The 16,794-nt window shown below is 35.3% G+C and overlaps 1 protein-coding gene across 3 annotated transcripts in view; it reads right to left on the reverse strand.

Annotated features, from left to right (window-relative positions):
- Nucleotides 1-4,198: 4,198 nt before the first annotated feature.
- The window catches only part of LOC132036890 (stress-induced protein KIN2-like), a 101,161-nt gene continuing 88,565 nt past the window's right edge, over nt 4,199-16,794 (reverse strand). For 2 of the 3 annotated variants that reach the window (XM_059427297.1, XM_059427296.1), the window contains exons 4-6: nt 6,147-6,215; nt 5,888-5,944; nt 4,199-4,508 (exon numbers count right to left, since the gene is read on the reverse strand). In XM_059427297.1, the coding sequence (XP_059283280.1) occupies nt 4,434-4,508; nt 5,888-5,944; nt 6,147-6,215 (201 nt within the window). In that variant the 3' untranslated portion in view covers nt 4,199-4,433. Of the gene's footprint in view, nt 4,509-4,725; nt 4,795-5,887; nt 5,945-6,146; nt 6,216-16,794 lie in introns of all 3 variants that reach the window. The other variant, XM_059427299.1, reaches the window with a different exon arrangement.

Below are 16,794 nucleotides of genomic sequence, written 5' to 3' on the forward strand. Positions count from 1 at the left end.
GCTTTGAGGCATTGCCCATAGCATGTGTGTATGGATATAAGAAGTTTGCCAGTGCATTGCATCTACTTTCTTACATCTATTCTTCACTCTTTACTCGACATTTCATACACTTCATCTGATCTTAGATACACTGAACATGTTACATGACTGTACTTGAATGCTTATCTGTTCTATTTGTTGATTTCATTCCGTTTATATGTGTGACCTAATCGTTGTCAGCCTATGATACCTACAAATACTAGCATAGACTCATACTACGCTTGTTGCACTTTTTGTTGAGTGCAGAGTTCATCCAGGTTTCAATTCCCGACTTCGCGAGTGATCTCGAGGCCTTCTTGTTGGAGATTCAGGGTGAGCCACTGTCGGATCCTGCATCCCGAATTTCCTTCCCTTTGCTATCTGTCTATTTGATTCCTTAGACAGTTATTATATCCTTGTATTTTGAGACTTATGTTCGGTTTTCGGATATTGTATTGTATTAGAGCTCTTGTACGAGTTCAGACCTGGTTTAGGGATGTAGTTGTATTTACTTCCGCACTTATGTTATTCTATTACAATTTATGACTTTAATATATTTCCGCTTTATCTCCGCAAGGTTAATTTAAATGATGTAGTTAAGGAAAGGGTTCGCCCACCAGGGGGGATAGTGTGGGTGCATGCATGACTCACGAGTTGGGTTGTGACAGCGAGCCCCGAGTGTTGGGCGTTAGGCGTGCTTAGGGCGTACAATTGGGCACTTAGGGCATAAGACTCACCAATACTATGCCCCGCACGCGAGTCTCGATACATTTTGCCAGTGCCCCCTCCCGGGGCGAGTCCTAAAACTGCCTTTTAAAACATTGGTTTCGAAGACTCTATTCTTGCTATTTGTATTATAATGAGTATTAATTTGTTATCTAGTTTAGGTTTTAAACAATAACTTTATATTATTGTCATTTTTATCTTTGAATTATTAGGATAGAGTATCATTTTTATTTTTACAACTCTAATTATGTTTCATCATAGTCATCTTATTGGTGTAATGCATCTGAATCACGCCATTCATTTTTTTCAACGTTTTTTTTAGTGGCCCTGCACATCTTAGCATGTTACTACTAGATATATACATTTCCTACTATTTTTTTAAATAATTTTAATGTAATTTTTTATTTATATGTTTATTTATTAATCTATAAAATACTAAAAATGAAATACTATTGACGCTTACTGCCATTGCAAGCATATATAAAATGTCTCGTCTTACGTCCACGCCTTTTAAAACACTGATGATTACTAAGGAACTCAACTTAATTAACATCAGTGTGATATATATATATATATATTTTTTTTTTAACAGTAGAGTTGTGGAATTATGGACTTACTATGGCTGTCCAATGGGACGGGACTTCTTTAGTGGGACCGGGTGAGATTGAGGGGAACCGGGCCTTAGGGAGACGAAATGCTAGGCCTGGCACATCCCACAACCCAGTCTTAGTGGGACAAGCCTTAACGGGACGAGCTGGGGACTTAGTGGATTTTTTATTTCATATTAATTTAAATATTTAAACAATGAAAAGTTTAAAATGTGATTGTGTGATATAAGATAACAAGTAAGACAGTTAAGAAATTTTAATGCTTTTAAATTTATAAATTAGAACTTTGAGATTTTACACAAGTTGTACAATTGCAAGATTTTTTTTTTTTTTTTTACTTTAATTTCTAAACTTGAAATTTGCATGTAGTATATTGTAACAATTTTATATAATAATAGATTACCATCCTAATATCGGTATCCTATAAAGGTTTTTTCTAAATTTTAAAATGTCGTGAGGAAGCTCCGTTCGAGCTGACGTTTGTTGTTGTTGTTCCATGATTTCAATGTCGTGGTCGCTTCCATTGTTTAGTATTTTAATGTAGGCCACATCTTCTTCTTTGTTAAATTTGGGTGATCAAAATTTCTTCATTCCCCATTGATCTAATCTCTGAACAAGATGAAAATTATAAGTTGTCCTCTGCTAATGAATGTTTGTGCTCTCCAATTTAAAATCTTGTTGCGCTAAAAGTGCTCTCCGGAGTTACTTATGATGCTTGAATAGTCAGTAAATCCCGAGTCAATTGGGACAAAAAAATTCTTTTCGCGCTACCTCGACCACAGTAATTAATTAGCTCCGGATTTTCTTCATCATTATCAATATCTTTTAATCCCTACGTAAGATAAACATTAAGCTTATTTTGTGTCCCCGTGTGTGAGTCAATACAGATTATACTTCGAAGATTTCCAAACCCTGTTAGTTTTTTAGATTTTTGAATGAAGAAGAAAGTTCAATTTCAGAACTTGCCATTCTTGTCTAATATTCATGCATAACTTTAGCATTTGTCCAAATGCTAGCGGCACACTCATCGGTAGTTGGTCGTTCTGTTGAAGAAATTTCTAAAGGTGATAAATTGTTTAAACAAGTTCTTTTGCACCATGTAACTTTAAAGATGGGTTTAGTATAGTAGCAATTAAGTAAAGGTACGAATAGGAAGAAATATTTTTTAAATTTCGTAATTATTTCTTCAACGGTGTCTTTACATTCAACTTTTTCTTTATACTAACAAAATACAAGTGAAACTCCTCATATAAACCATAACATTTGTGTAATAGTAGGATAAGATATACCAGAAATTATTTAGTGGCATAATAAAAAATTTCTAAAAAAGTAACAAGTTCATGAATTTGGTCTCAATTATCCTCGACAATTTGATCAATAGGATTATCATTATGCGCATAAAATACCATTTGTATAGGCTATCGCTAATCATAAGCAACAACTACCATTTCGTATAAGCAACAACTAACATTTCGTATCTCACACTTAGTTGGAACTTCTTTTGGAACCTTCCTATATTTAAGGTTACAAAATCTACATCAGTCTTTAAACTCTTGAAGTCTACTTTATTTTTGTGATAAAAAAATGAAAGCTATTGCAAATTGAATTTTAGCAAGAGAAGCGGCAAATAAATCTAGGCCATCTTTTACAACCAAATTTAAAACATGGCATTCACATCTAACATGGAAGCAGTCTTTAAAATAGGAACACAATCTATCTTTTAATGCTCCCACTGCACTAGTGTTAGCAGAATCATTATCTAATGTAATAGTAATAACTTTGTTAATAAGACTAAAAAATTCTAAAGTTTCTAGAACAGTTTTACCGATATAAGTGTCAGTGTGTCGTTCATCAAAGTTTTTGTAACAAATAATGTGCTTTTTCATATTCCAGTTATCATCAATCCAATGACATGCAACAGTTAAATAATCATAGTTATTAGGACTGCGACCTATATAAGAAGTGAGAAACTTGACAATTTAAGTAGTAAACTAAACGCGTAAATATTGAAGATCTTCACTTGAAACTTAAAATATCATTTCTAATGGTAGTTCTAGGAAAGCCTTTAAAAGCAGAGTTATATGTACCTTATATATAACGCAGAAAACCGGGCTAGAAAGAGAACGAAAATGTAAGCCACATACAACGACCATTTTATCTATATTTTTGCGATATTTGGCCTTGTCATATGAAAGTACACCTCCCACCGTATGGTTTATTTGTTGTTGGATAAAATTGGAACCCCTAAACGCAGTAGGTTTATCAGGATTCAGGCCAAGACCAGCCTCCGCCTAACTTTATCCCACTCCTTTTTGTGATTGTTTTTCATGTGTCTACTGGTGCAAGAGCTTTTGTTTCTGTTAAAGCTCCTCACAATGCATTTTTCGGAAAATACAATTTTTTTGTTTTCTTTTGCTCTTTTTTACACATGTCTCTATCTTATTCGTTTATAGCCGTATCAACAGCGTGTATACTTCACGGTTTTTGTCTTATTGAATGGTTGTTTTCAAAGGGTTTAATAGAAACAGTTTTCAGGTGTTTTATAGATCATATTCTTAGTTAAATTGCCTGTATGAAAAATCCAATCAAGCTTAAAGAGCCGCATATGTATTCAGCCAATAATATACTTTTGGCGCGGAAACGTATTTGACACATGCATCAAACTATAATGTACTACCCCACTTGTGGGATTACACTAGGTATGTTATATCAAACTATCATGTCTTTAGAAAATTTCCGGTTCCGTAACAGATAAAGGAATATTATTACTGATACCAGTTATTGTTCCTTTAGGTTATCGTTATAACTAATCTAGTAAAAAGGTAATTAGATCATGGTCTTAAGAAGCAGTCGAAAGTAATTAGAAGAACATATTAAGCCAGTATATCCAAGTGGAGTTGGATCATGTATATACTGCAAAAGTGCTCAAATCCAAGTAGGAAACCTACTTAATTAAAAGAACACTATTACAATATTATTGATTTTGTCTCAAACAAGAGTTCAAATCCTAAGCAACATAGTTGGAGATATCCCAAAGTAGAAGAAGCATGATCTTCATAACATGATAGAAATTAACGTGGTTCATTTGTTCATGCCAGTGGCGCTTTTCGCGGCATCAGCTGCTTTTAGAGTTGTGGCCTTCACTTGCTGCCCCGTCTAAATCAATATCACCAAAATACAAAAGATCATCATTACTACTAGTAAATAAAGTTTAGAAGAATGAGAATTTGTTGCAATAGATAATATATATAGGACCAATTTATGTTGGTTTAACTGAATCCATTACTTTCAACTCGCTAACCTAGATCCTATAATTAAAATTAAAATTCGATCATGTCTGATCGATACAAATAATAATTCAGAATGTCCGAACCTGTTGCACGGTTTCCTTGGTAGACTCCGCAGCACTCCCAGCCTTCTCTATCAATTGACTAGCCTTTTCCTGATGCATAACAATATCACAAGTGTTATATATGATATAAGAAGTAGTAGGAAAAATCATTTTTCATCGCTTACATACGTGCGTCAATTGCAGTGGCGTATGCAGAATTTTCACTAGTGGTGCCACCATTTAGGGGAGTGAGCAAATGAATAAATCACTATAGGGATTTTGAGGCTATGAGTCAAAGCTTTCCAACGATCTGTGCCCACTTCCCACGGGGTTTTTAATTTAAGTGCCCGTTTCTTTTAGGATTTAAATGAAAGTGTAAGAGAGAAAAAATAAGTGTATGAGTTTGAACCGCAACCTCTCACACGACCACCAAGACAGTGCACAGCTTTGTTTACAAGCAGTGTCCTTTAATTTAAGTATTTCTTCTTCTATTTTCGTTATATATATATATATAGTAAAATAAAAAATCAACGTAGCAGTGTCACGGGACACCCCTCGGCGTAAACCACCCTTAGTCAATTGCACGAAAGAACATTTGATATTTTTTTATGTGTACGGTTTACAAAATTTTCTGACACAACTAATTTAAATTTGTGCCAGCTAGTTCCACTGAGAGAGGTAAAAACATTCATTAACAAGAAATTATCTAATCCAACAACTCAAACATAAAAGTTCTAATTAAGAATGAACGGATCTTAACCATCCTACCACACAACTTAGCAGCTGAAATCACGTATAATATACAGAAGATCAAAAGAGCTTCTTTTAATTTCTTAGGTCAAGAAAAATGCTAAAGTTGATTATTTAGCTTCTAACACGTTAGGAAGGATAGAGAGAGAGAGAGAGAGACTTCTATTACTAGAAGTTAAAGAAAAAGGGGAATCGCAGAAGAAATTTCATGGTTTTCCCTTCAAATGGGTTGGTCTTTAATTTTTTTTCTACAAACGGTTTGGTCTTTAATTTTTGTCCTTCAAAATCAAACTTATGCCCAGTAAGACATGAGTTTATTAAGGACGCGGTGATGCGAAAATATTAACGTGTGCCCCCGAAAAAGTTATTATTTGCCTTGAGTGGTAAAATTAAAAACCAGCACAAAAATAGGCTAAAAGTGCAAATGACCCGAAATCGCATAAGCACTGCAGACCTGGGCTTGGCCCTGAGCTTGGCCAGCGTGGTAGTTTTCCTTCGCTTGCGGCACCATCTAAATCAATATCACCAAACAGAAAAGATATTAGTAAATAATTAGTAGAAAGATAATTATTGTAATGGCTAATATATATAAGACCAATTTGTGTAGGCTCAATTGAATTCATTACTTTTAACTTGTTGATCTAGATCCTCTAGTTAAATTTACAATTTGATCATGTTTGATCAATACAAATAATAATTAAGAATGTCCGAACCTCTTGTATTGTTTCCCTGGTAGATTGCAGAGTATTCCCTGCTTTTTCCATCAACTGACTACCCTTTTCCTGATGCATAACAATATCACCAGTGTTATCTATGATAAAGAAAGTAATACCTAAAATCATTTTCATCTCTTACTTACGTACGTCGGTTGCCCGATAGAATATTTGATTTTTTTTTTTTTTTTTTTTTTTAATGTTTTACGCGTTTGGTATACAAAATTTACAGGCACAAATTAAAATTTGTGCTAGATAAGTCCACTAAGACAAGAAAGACCTTCCTTAACAAGAAATTATCTAATCCAACGACTCAAATATAAAAGTTTTACTTAAGAATGAAGGTAGCTTAACCATTCTATCACAACTTAGTAGAGATGGAATAACATAGAACATACAGAAGATTAAAAGAGACCTTTTTAATTTCTAATGTCAAGAAAAATGCAAAAGGTGATTATTTAGCATCTAACTCGTTGCGAAGGATATCTATAAAACTAAGATTGGGACCATCATATATAACACACACTCACTCCTATTACTAGAAATTAAAGAAAAAGGGAAATCGTATGAGTAATGCAGACCTGAGCTTGGCCCTGAGCTTTGCCAACTTGGTGGGCTATTTTCGAAGTATCCATAATTTGCTCTTGAACTAGGAATAATAGTGTACAATTGCTTTGAATTGCTTATGGATGTGTGTAATTGTTTTACAAAGACTCTGTATTTAGAGATCTTTAAGCTCAACCAATGCCGACGTCTATAAAGGTAAGTGGTAACATACATTCTTGGCCACAAGAATAGGACGAGGTTGAGAACCCGTGACCGACACATGAGATATTATGTGAATCTTAGTTGATACTTCCGCCAGTCCATTTTAGTTATCGTGCTTATAAAAAATAACTGGTTCAAAATAGTTGTCGTTTTAGAAAATCAAGATAATATTAATTATTAGTTTCTACCTTTACACTCCTCAATAGATGTGGAGAAAGATTAATGTGATCAAATAAAGAGTAGTATTATATTGAGATCAAAGAATAAATAAGAATAGTTTACTCAAATTATCTTTTTAATTAATATTTTTTAAAGGGCGTGTAAAAGGAAAACATAACAAAGATATTTCAACGTAGGTGTATCATATTGAAAATATAAAGATATTTTGTACAATTGATATAGTTCATTTATTGACCCTCCCTAGGTCTTATTTTAATATTTGTTTTAAATTTTATTTCATTGGTATGTTTGATCTGAGAAAATTAAAACAAAAAAGAGTCTGTTATAAAGAATATACTTAACTAGTAAATTTGTCCGCGCTTTGCACGATTATGAGAATAATTAAAAAAAAAAGTGATTTTACTAAGATGGAATAGTTTTTAAAATTTTACGGACAAAGTTTAATTTCATGAATCAATTAAATAAAAGAAATCAATATTGTAACTTTGTCGACATGATCCATTCACGGAGGTTACATTTGATAAAGTTGAAAAATTGAGCATTAGAGGTCTTTATGCTTATGTATGTCCTTTCGCCTTCTCTTCCTGCTAATTTTTTTTTTTAAAAAAAGGAAACGTAAATTGACTTTTATAATCTAGAAAATAGTATCAAGAATCTTATATTCCAATATATATAATCATAACTTGAAAAAATGTTGAGCTTGACAAAAACAATTTCTGGAACACCAAGTACGCAGTGCTCTCTTGACCATATTAAAAATGAATATTATAATCCATCTATTTTAACTTATCAGTGAACCAAATAGCCCCCATAAGTACAACTATCTATTTTCACATAGCATGATGTTTGGGTGACCACATAAGCACGCCAATAAAACGAAAAATGAAATTATTTACCAATGGAGAATGACATAAGCTATAAGTCATAAAATTAAATTTGTTAGTTCTATTGCAATTTTTGCACTAGGATTTCATCCCTCATAGCTGATTTTGTTGCAAAAATAACGACTGAAGTGGTTAAAACACCCCCAAACTTGGCGCAAATTATTACTTTCATCCCCGAACTATGCCTAGTACTAAAAACACCCCTGTGCTTGGATAAGTGAATTTAAAAACGCCTCCGAGCTCATAAGCTGTAACAACGTGTGTTCACACGTTGTCTAGGTGGACTTTTTATCCGACGTGTTATCCACGTAGGCTAATTAAAATAATTTTATATTCTTGTATATACACACACTAATTAAAACATTAAAATAAAAAAATGGTGAAATCAACTAAAACACCATAATAGAAAAACCCACCCGGTAATTTATCCGAATTCTCCCGGTTCCCTCTCAAATCCCTCTTCCATTCCTCTTCGATTTACATAGAAATCTTAGGGTTCTAGTCTAGCAAACCGATAATTTTCATTTCTTTGTATTGCTGCTATACTTGTAAAATTATATGGAACAAACCCAGCAAAATTACATAGAACAAACCCGGAAAAATTATACTAAAATTAAACCTTTTAAATATCAACAAATAAAAATGCATACAACCAACCCAACAAAATAAGCTAGTCATACATTATAGCTTTTACAACCCCAAAATCTCCTTCCGGGATTGTCATCTGATAATGAAATTCTTAAATTGTCGATACCCACATTTTAAATTTAGCCATCAAGAGAATAGAGACAAAAACCTACAAATATGTCTAAGAATTAGCAATTAAAGGAAAATGTCAAGAAGAAAATTTGAGTTAGAACTTGGGGTGTGTTTTAATGGAGGAACACTTAAATGGAGAAGAATGGGCCTTTTTACCCTTTGGGTTGGGATTAAAAATAAAAGAATATGTAAAAATTTTGGCTGCTTATGTGGCACTTTTTTTTTTTTTAAGTTTTCACGTGCATAATAGAGGTTGAGACCACTTGCTAAGCCATGTGGCAGCTCGGGGGTGTTCTTAAACTCACTTATCCAGGTGTAGGGTTTTTTTTAGTACTAGGCATAGTTCGGGGACAAAAGTAATAATCCGTGCCAAGTTTGAGGACGTTTTTGTATACATGGAAAAGTAAAGCTGGACACATGGCAAAATGAAAGTGGAACACGTAGCGGATGGAGTCTTTTCTTTTTTTCTTTTTTTTTTTAAGCAAAACCAATCAGCCTGATGCTGTTGGATTTTATTAAAAAATAATCAAAGATATTTACAGAACAAAAAGAAAGAAATCTAAAAAAAAAACTATACTACTCTATCCTAGAAAATGAAAGTAAAGTCTAAGCCTTGTTTGAACAGCCAAGTGTAACAATGAAGAAATTGCAAACAAGAACACTCCTTTTTTGGATTGATGCCATTATCAGTCACCTCAAGCTCTCACTAGGTGCTATGGTATCTAATCTCACTTAAAATCTTTCAAGAAGAGGTGTGGTATGAAGCTCCTCATGGTTCTTTGTCCCTTGCTGTGCAATATCACTGATCAATCTTACACATGAAGTTATGTTGAATGTTTGTAGCTGGATTAGGTAACTAAGGAGATCCTGTTAGTAGGATGAACATTTCTGTTAATACCACACACTAACAAGGGTGACCTTAGTCATCCAACCAAGACTACAACAATCAGATAAAACTGTTATCATGAACCTTTACTTCCTTGTGAAACTAAATCATGTGTCATCAGTTGTTGGCATGTATATAGAGATCAATGCGCATATGAAATCAGTCTGGTTCTCTATTTCTATAGATCTTGCTTCTAAAGTTAGGCATCATCATCTTATCACTATTGAGAATCTTTTTTGCACCTGTTGGCAACTCAGCAAATGACTGAAAATGAACTGTACCTGCAAAATCAAAAACCAAGTTAGTTAAAAAATCAGCAAGTGCATTGCCTTCCCTAAGGATATGAGCAAACTGCACTTGTCCCTTGTTCCTCCAAAAGTTGATCTTACTAACTTACATGGAATCTCACATATTCCTTGAATAATGTTTATCATGGACAGAGAATCTGATTCAATCATTACAGGCACCAGATCATTTTTAATACAGAATTCAATTCCATCCAATATAGCTACAGATTCTGCTGTGATGTTAGTTGTATCTGCTATTCTTCTTGCCCCAGCATATATCAGGTTTCCAACCTCATCTCTAATGCAGAAAATAGCTGAACTCAACCCTGGATTACCCCTAGAGGCCTCATCTGTATTGCACTTGAACTAGCCAGCATCAGGAAACTTCCATTGCACCATCTTATATCCTATTCTAGGCCTGTAATCCTCCAAATATTTCACCATGTGAGGCCAATCATGTAGAATATTTCTCAGCCAAGGATATAATGTCTTCACCAGTTGTTGAAGATTGTAGTTGATCCCATTTATCACCTTTATTTTATTCATCTTACCCCCATGCATGATAGTATTTCTTCTCTTCCATAATTGCCACGGCATATGAATCTTTGGTGCGACTGCGTTAATTCGACTTGAGTTTTGTAGGACCTTGCATATATCACCATTGCACTATTGTACGATGAATCGAATCCTTGGAACAATTATCCCCACGTAACATTGTAATATTGCTAAATTTCTGCTTTGCAAATTCACTTGTTAGGAATAGATGTTGAATTGTCTCCTCGATGAGGGTTCGGACAACATCTACATCTAGATACAATGCGATATTCATTCTCTTTAGTACATCATCCCTTTGGTATTTTGAACTTCCACAATCTCCAAAGGAAGAATGATATTTTGAATGGAACTCCTTTGAACCACAATTTTGGAAAGTGAGTGATGTTTGAGCCTTTTTCTGAGCAAATTCCAAGCACTCCTACGGTGAAATCTCCGTAGTACTAGCCATCCACCAGGCTTTATCTTTCTCCTCTGAATGCTCCACTATACTCAACTCTTGTAGGATATGATCACACACATTACTTGGCAGCTTGTTATGCAATTTGTACATCCCAGCCTTTTGCATTCATAAAGTATGATACTTCTTCAATCTTTGGTGTCAATCGAAAATCGGAGGTATTACTGTTTGAGTGAACCAAGTTTAGTCCAATTATCTTCCCATACATCACATGCTCCATTTCTAGGTTCCCACCATATACGTTGATCCACGATCCCTTGCTTCTAGCATTCTTTTCCACACTTGTGATCCACCTTTCCACCGCACTTCGTAGGCTTCTTTTTCTTGCAATATTTATTCCACATGAAGGCTGACCATAATGTATTTGATGTTCTAAATCTCCACCATAATTTGGCAAATAGGGCCTTAGACACATCATCTAGAGATCTGAATCCTAATCCTCCTTCTTCTTTTGGTAAACAAACCTTGTCCCAAGAGGACCAATGCCTGCTTTTACCTTCTTCTTTAGTACTCCAGTAAAACCTTGCAAAGATTTTATGAAGCTCATTAATGGTATATTTTGTGGGAACAACATTGTGACAAAGATGTAAATTGGAATACTCGAAGCACACTATTGATAGAAGCTGCTTTTCCACCAAAAGAGAGCAATTTTCCTTTCCAATTTTGCAGCTTGTTTTTCACCTTCTTGATAAGGTCATTGTAATATACCTTTTTCCTCCTTGAATGAAATATAGGGCATCCCAAGTATTTTAATGGAAATTGATCCCTTTTAAAGCCTGTAATATGCTCCACTGTTAAGACGGTGCACCGAAATCTTGTGATGCATATAAAAGCACTCTTGCCTTTATTGATCGGTGACACGAAATTGCCTCATAATCCTGGTATCTTCATAATTCTCTTCAATGACACCCTGCCGGAGATGCAAATATTATAGTATCATCTGCATAAGCCGGATGATTGATATTTTGACTCCATTTAGGCATGCCATAGCCCACATACTCGGCATTGTCAAATTCTCGCATTTAGAGCTCTTGATAACACCTCTGCGATAAGATGAAAGTGCGGTGAAAGTGGATCACCTTGTTTGACACCCCTGATTGAATGGAAAAATCCTTTGGCCTAACCATTGAAAAGGATGGAATAACAGTTATTTGCAATCAACCTCCAAATCATGTCAATGAATTGGCTAGCAAATCCCATTCTGTTGTGTACCTTTATCAAATATGACCAAGATACTCTATCATAGGCCTTTTCCATGTCCAATTTGATCACTACATTTCTTTGGTTTGCCCCTTTTTCGGATGTCTATCACTATTTCTTGTGCCAATAGCACATTCTCAATAATGCTCCTCCCTTGTACAAAACCTGCTTGATTAATAGATATCAACTCTGGTAGCACAGCTTCCAATCTATCATGAACCACTCTGGACATCACTTTGTTGATAAAATTACTTAAACTTATAGGCCTTAAGTCTGAGTAACTTTGAACCAACTCCTTCTTTGGTAGTAGAACAAGATTTGTGTGAGTAACTGACTTTGGAAGAGTATGACCCTGAAAGAAAGCCACCACCATCTTGTATACATCCAAGCTGATAATGTCCCAACATGTCTGATAGAAGATTCCAGGAAAACCATCAGGTCCACTAGCACTTGATCCACTAAGGTTGAAAACAGCTTTTTTGACTTCTTCAACACTAGGCATTTGACACAGTAGATCATTTCTATTTTGATCAATCAAAACAGGAATGTGAGATAACAAATTTTCATCTCCAATTAATTCTTCTTGTGAAAATTGTTGAGAATAAAAATGCACAGCCTCATCTGCCATTTGGCCATCATCCTCAATCCATGAACCATCTGAATTTTGAATTCTTTTGATCTGCAGTTTCTTCCTTCTTCCCTTTACTAGATTATGGAAAAATCTAGTATTTTTGTCTCCATCTACAAACCAATCCAGGGTCTTTTCGATTTTTGTCTCGGTACTCTTCTTCATAATGCAAATATCTTTTAGTCTCGGCTGAGCTTTTGCAAAACCATTCTATTTACTTGGCTTGGATTTTCTTCAAATAACTCTTCCTTTAATCTCACTATTTCCTCCCTTATGATGTGTGTTTGCTTGAATATATCCCCAAACACTTCCTATGTTGCTCCATTTGGATAACACTGAATTTTCCTTTTTCATCTTGCTTTTGAAGTTTATGAAAGGATCCTCATGTTCCCAAGTGGACCAATTCGAAACATCGTATCCGGGGAAAGATGCATGTTCTATCCAAAAATGATAGAAATTTAAAAGGTCGGACCTGATTCTGATGCTTATCACCATAGGTACACAGAAGTGGAGCATGATCTGATCCAGTCCTTACAAGATGTTCCACTTCAATATTTCCAAAGTTGTTCAGAAGCAGTGAATTCACCAACATCCTATCCAATCTCTCAAAAATGCATGCTTCATATACTCTTCCATTCCACCAAGTGAATGGACTTCCCTTAAAGTTTACCTCTTCAAGATCACAGGAGTTTATGCAAAAAGCAAAGTCTTCTACATCCTGAGGTTGAATAGGAATACCCCCTATCTTTTCTTCATCATTCAGAACCACATTGAAATCTCCTCCTATTAACCAGGAACAAGATAAGGTATTGGAAAGATGATAGATATCCTCCCACAACTCTAGCCTTTCAGAAGCACTACATTTAGCATATACTAAAGTAGTAATAAGATGCTGATTCAAATCTTGTAAAAACAGCTTCAAAGTAATCTGCTGAGGGGAATCCATCAGAAATTCTACATCTATATTATTAGCCACAAAGTACCAGATTTTACCATTACAGTTGGCATTAGCTAAGCACATACCCAACCTCCTCCTATAATGGTTTATTGTCCTGATATGTTGAAATGGTTCCATGAGAGTAATCAAAAAGAATTTGTGATGTCTGTTTAACATTTGTAACCTATGAAAGGCTTTTTGTGTCTTCACTGACCTAATGTTCCAAATGAATGATTTTAACATAATTTAACATTAGATTTAGTAGCATTCCTCTTTGGGACCACCCTGAGTGGAATTTGCTTGTCAATAGCATTTTTTCTTTCTTCTTCCGACCCCTTATTGTTAGACTTGCTATTAGGAGATATATCCATATTGTTTAAGAATGTTTTCCTTATTTTGCTTAATATTCTCCTCCTTGTCTTCTTTATGGAGATCTCTAACATCCTCCTCTACTTCCAAGACATCTATATTATGAGAGATCAGGTCATGTAGCTCTTTGACTGGGGAAGACTTTCTACAAAATGTCACCTGTTGATGCTCAGTATGTGAAATCACCATTGCCTTTTCTGAGGAAGAATGATCTGGTGGATCTGCATCTTGCTCCACATACATCTGCTCCTTCATCTTGTCACTTGGCATCTACATAAACTTGTTGCCTCTATTAATTGCACATTTTCCTGCACTTTTCCTTCTCTTTGCACAGGACTATGAATTATCACTGAGGGAGAACCCTCTGTAGCCTCTTTAACTCCATCTAATCCTGTATCATTAACAACCACATGTTCATCATGATCAGGATGAACATCATGTTTTTGCACCTCTTCTTTGTCTGGAACATCTACTTGCCTCAAACCAGTTCCCTTTTCTGCTGTATTGTTGCCAGCATGATTTCCTTCAAATGATTCATCCACTATCCTTTTTACTAGATTCTCCATCGAGTATTACCTTGTTCTCCATCTTCTGTTGCCTTTCTCCCGTATTCGGTTCCTTTTCCTCCACCTTATCGGCCCATGAGCTATGAATTTCTTCCTCCTTTCCGAGTAATGCTGGCATCACTTCCGATCTATTTTGACCTTGTGTGGAAACTTGATTAGTGTTATCCACAATTGTTTGTTCCATATCCGCATTATTCGGCCCTAGTCTCCACGATTACTTTGATCATCCTTGTTGCCATTTGCATTAGAATTCTCCCCTGCTGCTGTGGATGTGCTTGTACTTGTTATCTCACCTTCCTCCACAGTGTTTAAAACATCAAATTTGTTTTGCACCATCACTTGTACTTTGCCGAATCAAAGCATTATTCTTTGCGTCGACATTCTCAATTTGCTTTCATTCACCTTATCGAAGTGTTATATTTTGGGACAAACTTTCATCATATGATAATTCTGCCATGATACCATCTACGTGCTCTTATGCTTTCCTTTATCACGAATAGTTTGTTCCTCTTGATTTCCGTATTTCTATTCTTTCAACCCCTTTTTATCTAAGCCTCTATCTCTAGAATGGCCTCAATCTTACATTCCGACATCATTGTTTTCTTCAATTCTTGCTTATGGATGAAGGATTCTGTTTACAATAAAGTCTTTTTGTAGAAGCCATAGTAAACAAAGATTCTTTGACAAAGAAAGTAGGTAATAAGTTTGGAAAAGGCCATTTGAGATGTTTCTTCAATTTAAACTTAGAATCATAGATAAGGGCCTGTGTGTGGATAAGTAAAACCATCTTTAGCCTTAATAATATTTTAGACGTAAGGTTGATAAAATCCATTATTGAATTTTGTCTTGGCCTAAATAAACCTTTATAGTCTTCCTTTTAAGCCACATTGTAATGGTATAATGTCCTTTGTATCCATGTTGAAGGTCTTCCAATATCTCCTTCTTTTGATTTGAGCCTCGGAAACTTAGGAATAATATACGTTAGATTCTTCCTAGGTATAGATCAATCTATTTGGACCTTGACTCGTTAAGGTATTGACAAGAAAGTAGGCCGAGTCTTGCTTATGGTTGCCAAGTCCTGTTTATGGTTGCCAAGTCCTTGTAAAGCTTTCCAACGGCGAAGCCATAGTAAACAAAGATTCTTTGACAAAGAAAGTAGGTAATAAGTTTGGAAAAGAAATCCACGCCATTGCCTGAGATGTTTCTTCATCTACTTTAAACTTAGAATCATAGATAAGGGGCCTCATCTGATAAGTAAAACCATCTTTAGCCTTCAAATAATATGTACCTTTAGACGTAAGGTTGATAAAATCTTCCATTAGTGAGCATCTGATCAATACATGTCTTGGCCTAAATAAACCAACCTTATAGTCTCCTTTTAAGCCACATTGTGATGGTATAATGTTGCGTAGTTCTTCCAACTCCAACCATCCATGAGAAAACTTGCCTATTCTTTTGCATGTTGAAGGTCTTCCAATATCTCCATTCTTTTGATTTGAGCCTCGGTCCACTTCACCATTGGAATACCATCAATATACGTTAGATTCTTCCTAGGTATAGGCTCACATTCTGCTTTATTGCTGTACAGACTTCCTCTCTACCCGTTAAGGTATTGACAAAGCTTTTTGAAGAAGTAGGGTATGTAGAAGGGTTTATGTTAGGGTTTGAAGAATTAGGGTTTGGTTGAGATGAAGATGAAGGGGGCAGGTTGGATTGAGGTAGGGGTGGAAATATGATTGAGGAGTTTAGAGGGAGAGGCTGGTCAGCCGCTGACGACGGCTGACCAGTGGCCGGAATGGCTATGTTACGGCTAGGTTAGGGTTTGTAGTATTAGGGTTTGCATGAAATTTGAGGAGAGAGAAGAGAGCGTTTTAGGTAAGATGTGAATGTAGAGGATGGAGTCATACAGTGCTGTGTCGATTAATTTGTCGAGGAGAAAGGATCTCGTGAGGTCTCGGATCAAGTATTACGAAGCAGTTGGTATGGGTAATTTAAGAGAAGTTAACGTTATATAACCGGTCCAGATTCAAAGCAGATGTTACGTTTTTACATTAAAAGCATAATTTATTGATGATTATTGTTCCTAATTAAGTCGAGTTAGTAGCTCAAGGCCGAGGTTTTGTACTATAAAAGGAGCCTAAAAGCCCATCAAAGGGCATCGAAATACAATTT

The sequence above is a fragment of the Lycium ferocissimum genome, chromosome 11, assembly GCF_029784015.1.
Source record: "Lycium ferocissimum isolate CSIRO_LF1 chromosome 11, AGI_CSIRO_Lferr_CH_V1, whole genome shotgun sequence".
NCBI classification, from domain to species: domain Eukaryota; kingdom Viridiplantae; phylum Streptophyta; class Magnoliopsida; order Solanales; family Solanaceae; genus Lycium; species Lycium ferocissimum.